Source organism: Priapulus caudatus, unplaced genomic scaffold, assembly GCF_000485595.1.
Source record: "Priapulus caudatus unplaced genomic scaffold, Priapulus_caudatus-5.0.1 Scaffold179, whole genome shotgun sequence".
Taxonomy (NCBI): Eukaryota; Metazoa; Priapulida; class Priapulimorpha; order Priapulimorphida; family Priapulidae; genus Priapulus; species Priapulus caudatus.
In genome coordinates, this window is record NW_014577240.1 from 399,333 (window position 1) to 407,843 (window position 8,511).

Consider the following 8,511-nt stretch of genomic DNA (forward strand, 5'->3'; position numbering starts at 1 on the left):
TATATTAAATATTTTCTAACAATCTTTATTGTTCAGAAATAAATACTTTTCAAAAACTGTTACATATACATCACATAAGCTCTCAATCTGGCAAACTCTTTGCTCTATTTTAAACATAAGGTAGGCTGACCAATAGTGTAGACCTCTACACATTTTGGCTCTTCACAAACATTCGGAAAAAAATTGGCATATATTCTGCCAGTGGATTTAATAAAATTAAATATCATCCTGACCACATATCAAACCCTGTTTTGGAAGTACAGATGGCAGTAACACATTGTTGATGTGATTGACAGTCTTTCATCCCTGTTCAGGGGTAAATTCCCACTGACCATCTCTTAGTAATATGACCCTTTTCCAAACCATCTTTTTAGAACTTGGTCATGGCCACGTCCATTACCATCCATTGCACAACCACAATTTTTAATAACCATATGAGGAAACCATACTGGAAAAAGTAAGAGCCATCTTCATCAACCACAAGTATACCATTCTTTAAAAAGTATTAATTGGGAAGACAAATCAAATCATAAAAGGGGTGTCATGTGCCACAGCCACAGTTACACAGATAGCTGGGTACTAAGTGGTAGGTATCCATTTTGTTTATTCTAGATATCTCTATAGTGTAAATTAAAAAATAATGTTACTTGTACTATTTACCTGTTACATTGAAAATTTGGTGAGGCTGATTGGGGGATGATGCTAGAGAATTCACAGGTAAGTGATTAAGATAACTTAAAAAAATAAATAAAGATGTGAAGGAAAAACACGCTGGCAGAGTACGTCTATACATAGAAGTGGAGTGTAAAGGGATATTACTTTTAATATAACCATGAATACTCACTCGCACTAGCATACTGCTGTAGGAATTTGTATGAACCCTACCGTTGGCATCAGATAACTGTAGTACTTTTCACATAGATTGTACACTCGATACTCAAAATACCTTGCTTAGAGGCCGTTGTTTCTCGAGAACAACCCTGTAAACTCGCATCCATTTTCCAACTAGTCCTTGTCAGCCACATCTAACCTGGTTGGTAATAGTTTTTGGCTATAAATTCATATGCCGATAACATTACTGTCCCCGGCAACAGGAGCTTGCTTATAGGCAGAAAATGTGACTGCCCTCTTGCTAGTTCGAAAAAATGCCGATTTCGCACAAGTTCACCAATAGTTTTAGAAACCCTACTATACTCACTTACTAATAGATTTGTTATGTGCATGCAAATTTGTGCAAATACTCGTACACACCATTAGATGTTTTTCTTATATACTGCAGCTTAATGTTACATAAATTTCTTAAAAACGTATGTATATATATTTTTCTATTCGTAAAATACCTCTGGGGCTAGGTTTTCTCCATGCAAAACATAAATGAAAACTGACATCATTCAAAAAATAAATTTTCTACTATCTAGTGGTGCATATTCACTATAAAATTGAGTTCAAACCGCATTTATGCAGCGTGGACCATAGGACGACTTTCAAAGTTCCATCTATGTGCATGATCCTGTTAATGGTTGACAGTGAGATTTTGCTCCACATCATTGCTAAACATTGAATGAAAATACGCAAACACTACAAGTTGTTTAAGCCGTTCAACACTAGAGTCGAAAAGTAGAAACTTATTAACCATTGCAACGTGTGCAACTTTATTACCTTATCACTAGAACTTCTAATATGAAGCTGCACAGATAATCTGCAACTGCTGCCCCAACCTAATGACCATCTGAGCACACACGGTTTGGATCTTCCACCCCAACATGGGAAATATCCATACAAAACAAAAACTTAGCATCTTGTATGGATGTCACTCTGCAATAGCACACATACAATGATATATATATATATATATATATATATATATATATATATATATATATATATATGTGTGTATAAGAGTATATAGCAATTATAGTTCGAGTGCAAACAAGTGCATTCGTTTAGAGTGTCATACGGATGCGCATAGTCACAATGGTCGGGAGGGACAGCGTCACAGAATCTGCATGTCATTGGATGGGAGGAGGGGCAGGAGAAGCACCCTGTAACCTGAAGCCATACCCTACATATCATTAACAACGCAGCGGGAAACGTAAAAACCGGGCGTCGAAAACGCCGCGACCTGCGAAGTAAAAACGAACAACGTAATACACATGATTGGCCTATCACCGGGACTGGACAGCAAACGCAGTAGATGACAGAGTGAATGCCTGACGCACTCTACATACAACCATCGTTTGCCGCTGAACATCTGGCAAGGCCAAGGGTAACGACAATTGAAGTTGTATTGCTGCTGTCTCTCGCTGCCTGTCACCAGCTTTTGAGGACCAAAGGGTGGCCACGCAGCATCACGTACTGGTTTACATAGGCCTCGTGTAAACACAGGCAGTTAGCACGGTCTAAAACGCGCAGTAACAATGCAAAGAGTCAACATAAATTCTTTCTGACTGGAGAATCAGTCTAACGTCATCAAATCATCAATGATTGCAATTTACAAACTTATAAGAAGGTCAACTTTTACCGATAAAACGTGTAATACTGTGACCGTAAACGCGATATGTAACACTAACAGCCTACAAATAAACGTAGAAAACATCGGAACATGGAAACATTAACATTTCAAAGTAGCTACGCATTGTAAGCATAAAAACACATGGTGGCATGAATATCCGGAAGGGTATTCTCGAAATCAGATTCATCATTGTAAACACAATTGCGTGCGATTTTCCTAATCCGTCACATTATGTGAAACTCATAGTCACGATTAGGATTCAGATTCTACAAACATATCTATATGTTTTACACGTAAGTACATGGTAAATACAGGCCACTAAATGATAGAGTTCTGATCCTGAACCTGGTCCAATCTCGAATTCCACTCTGAATAAGTATTATATTATTATACTATTACAAAAAAACAAGGTTGCACCATTCCAGAAATAACATGTTCTAACACATGTAACAGAAGGAAAGAGAGTGTCGAATAGAAAAAATGTCACTATGGTTACCCTTCCGAGCGCCAACCTGAAAAATCTTACATATTTGTAGATACCCCACTTAGCAATTCAGGGACGGCCATCCCAAAAATATATAATTCACCATACAGATAATATAGTCATATACATGTACAGGTACAAAACATTCACAATAAAAAAACTCCTTAGAAGATAGGATTTTGACGGTTGCCAGTAGACACCAAGAAAGCAATATGTAAAGGGTGGCCTAACATAATAATAACACAACTTCACACATTACATCATATACACACACAACATAGCATATACACATAACATTAGGAGTTAATAATGACAAATTCTCATATGTGACACCCCTGATAACATATATGTCATAATATATCATATAACATGATATGATGAGATTTAATATAGTGGGCCTTCTTGAACACAACAACTTGTTTTTACAACGTGACACACCAAGCAGCTAAACGCCATCGCCACGACGCACGGCGATGGATTGTCGAACGTGTATTCTACAGCAACGACAGCCAGGTGGCGCCTCTCGTAATGGGGGCGCCACATGGACAGCCACGTGATCGCCGATTGTCGGCGGGGATGTTTAGAGGTGCGCAGGTGTGCGCTCACAACGTCTCGACGAGCTCCTGCATGGGCGTCTTGCTGCGTCTGGGCAGTGTTATGGCCGCCGCTCTACGCCCGCCGCATGCCACGACGCTCTGCAGCAAAGAAAGATGCAGGCTGAGATGCTAGCTTAACGCCACCATGAGACGATCTCTCACGTGCCACTAGAGGTAGGATCTCAATAATGTGGGGTGACAGCAGGCGGGGGTCATGGTCTTGCAACTGGTGATGGGGGGGGGGGGGCAATGGCTTGTAACTGGTGATAGGAGTGAGGGTATTATGGTGGCTTATAACTGATGACGGGAGTGGGGGAGGGGGCATTGGCTTGGGTGTAATTTGCCTAAAATGAGAGATGTAGGCTCCTATCTGAGGATGGGAGTGGGGGGGGGGAGTATATAGACTTGTAATTAGTGAGAGGTGAGGAGTGTAGACTTGTAACTGGTAATGGAAGAGAGGAGACGTTGGCTTGTAACTGGTGATGGGTGTGGGGGTGGCGTTTGCTTGGTACTGTTGGAGGCTTCTATCTTATGGGTGTGGGGTGTGTGCCAGCTTGTGAATGGTGATAGTAGTGGGGTGGATGTAGAATTTTGACAAGTGAAGGGAGCGGGGGATAGAGGTTTTGATTAGCATTGCCATACATTATTGCACTTCAATGATGTAACAGTATGGCTGCGCGCAGTGGTATCCAGTATGTGTGGTACGTGTGACTTCGTTGTAATAAAGTAGAACTTTCTTCTTGCAATGGCAGCCGTTCGTACTGGTTGATGTTTGAGTCAGCGGAGATTTGATCTGACTAGTTCAGTGCCTTACGGCCCGACTGGACATAACAGTTGGCTAAATGTGTCAATGTGTCAATGAAATATGCATGGGCAGTGAGCCCACATTATTAAAGAATACCACAAAAACATGAAAAGTCCGTACATTAGCAACACTTACTTTTGATTCATGAATGGTGTACAGTACATCATTGACAGGCACAAATACTCCATACTTTTTTGCACACTGGAAATAGCGTTTTCCATTGAGGCAGCCATTGTGTTGACCCACTAAAATAAAGGTCGAAAAACAACTACATTATCAATATACCAAGTCACACAGACTGCTGTCATCAGGGTAGCATTCTTCTTCTTCTTTATTCATCATATATATAGGGGTCAGTGAAGGGTAGCATTACAGAACGTTAAAGGTGGTGTGCCCTGGAGTACACTACTAAAAAACTGTCGGGCACATTAAAAGATGTGACAAAATTCGATCTAGTGTCCACTAATCAGTGCAGGCCCGATAATAAAAAGCCATGCTTTTAGATTTGTTCCTAATCCTTCTCCTGAATAAAAATGACTAGGAACCCACGTTACCAGAGGGTGGCATTCCATGTTACAAGTGACAAACATGACACCCACATTTAATACAATCAAGCAAACTTCATTAAATCGATGATGCAACAGCATGCACACTTCTCCTTCTTACCAGGCGTATCCAACTCTAATCCGACATATATCATGTCCTTGTGACCACTCCCGTCCACATGGCCGATATATCTTACACAGCCTGTCAGCTCACTCTTCGTGGTAACCCTGTCATTCAGCTTTGTGCGCAGCCTGCTGCTAAAAACAAGAGAGATGCCGGTGTTTAATCACGGCTATTCCATGGAGGAACTGATGCTGAGGGAGGAATACTTGGCGACCATGATTCACGCGAACACACGAACATAAGGCCAAAGGCTAGAATAACCAGTGTGGTAATCTCCTTGGATGAGCAAACCACATGACATTTACAAGCCATGGCTCTGTCGTACATCTCGTATCCCGACATATAGCACATGCGTCAATATGATACACTGATGATCGTTCATCAGAGAGCAAACACAACGAGATACGACCGTTCATACCAGCACTCACCTTGCTGAGATCTTGTTCCCAGGTAGGCGCCGACAAGAGCCCGACATGCAGTTGCTGCATAGGCAACCAATCACAGGACAGGGAACGAGGAGAGGCGAGTCGGGTGTCGATTTCGCCAAGTGTGCAGTAGAGTTAGGGTCAAGCCTGAAATGTATATTATACAAACTGACATACTCAAATCACTGCTAAAAAAATAACTTACCACAAACTCCACACAAACTTAACAAGCCCTCAAACAAAAACATGCACCATGAGACACCTTTTGATCTATGATTATAAGCTCAAGGGAAGTTACTAAAACTTCACATGAGTTACAGAAACCGTATGCAAACCAAGACACTTAGGACACATAGAATGGCACTTGACAGTCATGGATCATATAAGAACAACCTCAAGTGCTACAGATGTGCTGAAATATGTGCGAACTTTGTGGACGTTGAGAAATGGTTTGCAAAACAAAAAAGCACCATTCTGAAACCTGTGATAAACACAATTAGAAATAGTTCCCCATTACCACACATTACCTGCTGCCTTCATCCACTGGCTGCATGCAGTAAAAACATTATATTAAAATAACAATCACAATACACGTTAAAACGACAACGGTTTTCCCACAGCCATACGAGTACATGTAACCTGGTATAGAACTTGATCCAATTGATCATTCTACCATTTCATGTGTTTTTTTCTTATTTTGTAGTTACCGGTTTGTTGGTACTTGACCGCATGTAAATGTTTGGTTATGCCACGGTATTTCTACAGGTTTTCAAAGGTTTTCAAGGTACGCATATAGGGGGCAAGCAACAGTAGCCTTCTACAAATGGTTTACTAATGTTGCACTAATTCGCTTCTGGAAAAGGCCTTTTTTTTCGGTAATATTCGCCACTAGAGTGCACTAATCTGCATTATGCACGCAAAGTAGATGCCTTATGGACGACGTCTAGAACGCATTTAAAGTGAGATTGGTCTTGTCGTGTAATTGGACCATTCCGTCAAGTGGCGTAGCCATGGTGACCGGTCCGCCGTTTTGTGCTTACACTGACCCTCGCCTGTCTTTGATGTCGGCTAAGATGCCGCACCTGCACTCACAGCTGAAGAGTTATGATAACACACTCGTGACCGTAGCGGCGTACTTGCGCCCGGCTTTTGTTCGCCACTGCACAGTGTTACAGCCCTGGGGATTCGACCACATGTTAGAAACCCACAAAACGTAACAGGCAAATGTTTCACACAGAGTTTGGACATTGGATCTAGTATAGGGTTGTTCGATATAAACAAAATGTATTTTGTGTATGCGCCGACACTCTCAAATTATTTTTAATTAATTTTTGTTCGACGCTTATTCAGGCTTGCTGCCTATGGACGCTCTACTGTTGCGCAACACATACACGGAACGAAGTAGCACACACGGTTTTACGCCATGATGAACTCAATTTAGCTCGACAGATGTCACTGCCACAGCACTGCCAGCTCTGTCTACAGAACGACAGGCGAGCAAGGACGATTACACCATCAGGCGGGATAGGGTGGGTGGGATTCTATATATATGCATAAAGCTTGGTTTATTATTTTTTGTATGCCACACTTTACCTTGGACGTTCTTTATATTTCATTTTATTTAAGTTTCTGCAATAGTTAAAGGTCGCCACTGTGTCTAGAAGAGCGTGTGCATATATTCGATCCAAGCCCGAACTGCTTAGTCGGACGGTGCCGCACAAAGCGAACGCGAGTAGCGCTATTTTGTAGGCCTGCCTCCCAGGTCAAAGTTACATCACAAACGCACACGCGTAAAGTACGATACGTATGGCAGTATGTGCAGGAATGTCCGGCGCAGGCGCGAAAGCTAACACGTCGATATAATGACACTCGTCACCAACGAGCTTCCAATTATGTACACCTTCCTCATGAAAACAGCAAAAAGCGGCGCTCGAAACCCGACGTCGTTCGCGCGAGGTCCGACAAAAACACCGTCGGATGCGAACATAGCGGATGTACGTGTCACGCTGGCGACTGTTTGCGCCGAGTCGCGCCTCGCATGGCACGCCACGATGACATCATACACACGCTCACAGGCACTTGGGACGTCTCAATAAAAAAAATTATGGCAAATAAACACGAAATGTATTTACTACCAGTTTCAATGCTTCTCTACTCTCTTTCACCTATTATTGCTGATAATTTCATGGAAATGCCGTTCAAATGCTCCTCTACAACACATGAGTACAACGCACGCACGCCGCTGTGCACAAACAACAAGAATAACGTTTTTTAAAGCTTTTTTTCTTGTTTTTTGTTGTTCGTGATTGTTGTTTGTGCACAGCGGCGTGCGTGCGGCGTACTCATGTGTTGCATAGGAGCATATGAACTGCATTAATGGCCCTGTCACACATTGACGATTTAGCCAGCGTATGCCGGACGTATCAAAATTTCTCTAAAACGCTGGCATACGCTGAACTATCGATGTTTTTTTCAATTTTGGGCGTATACATAGCGTATTCATAACGAGTTGGACGTATACTTAACGTATTAGTAACGTATTATAGAACGTTTCGATAACTTATAGATAACTTATACCAACGAATGCTTAGCGTGTTGCCGGCGTTCACAGCTTATGCGCAACGATAGTCTAACTTATGCATAGCGCGCGGCAGCGTATCGCCGACGATCACGTGTCGTAGCCTATAAAAAGGCTGCCGCTCGACGATTCAAATCATAACCGCACTAGACATCGCAGTATCAATATCACCGTCGCAGTATCAACATGCCAATACCATTTTTATATGCCAATTCCCCTAAACGCTGCCAATACGCCATTATACGGTAGCTGTAAGTTAGAAACACGTTCAGTAAGTTCTGTGGTCGTTTGGAACACGTCAAATACGTCTACATACGTCAATATGCGTTGGAGATAAGTTACACATAGGTTCAAAGCCAAGGGCGTCGGAACTGCCGCGGCAGCCGCGGCGACCGCCGCGGCACTTTTTTCAGGCCATAAATTTTCCGTAACCAAAATCTTT

At 42.1% G+C, this 8,511-nt stretch overlaps 1 protein-coding gene across 2 annotated transcripts in view; it reads right to left on the bottom strand.

Annotated features, from left to right (window-relative positions):
* LOC106806791 overlaps positions 1-8,511 on the bottom strand; it is a 19,490-nt gene continuing 10,979 nt past the window's right edge. The window contains exons 5-8 of one of the 2 annotated variants that reach the window (XM_014808870.1): positions 5,495-5,638; positions 5,064-5,197; positions 4,533-4,642; positions 1-3,691 (exon numbers count right to left, since the gene is read on the bottom strand). In XM_014808870.1, coding sequence (XP_014664356.1) covers positions 3,599-3,691; positions 4,533-4,642; positions 5,064-5,197; positions 5,495-5,638 — 481 coding nt within the window. In that variant the 3' untranslated portion in view covers positions 1-3,598. Of the gene's footprint in view, positions 3,692-4,532; positions 4,643-5,063; positions 5,201-5,494; positions 5,639-8,511 lie in introns of both variants that reach the window. The other variant, XM_014808869.1, reaches the window with a different exon arrangement.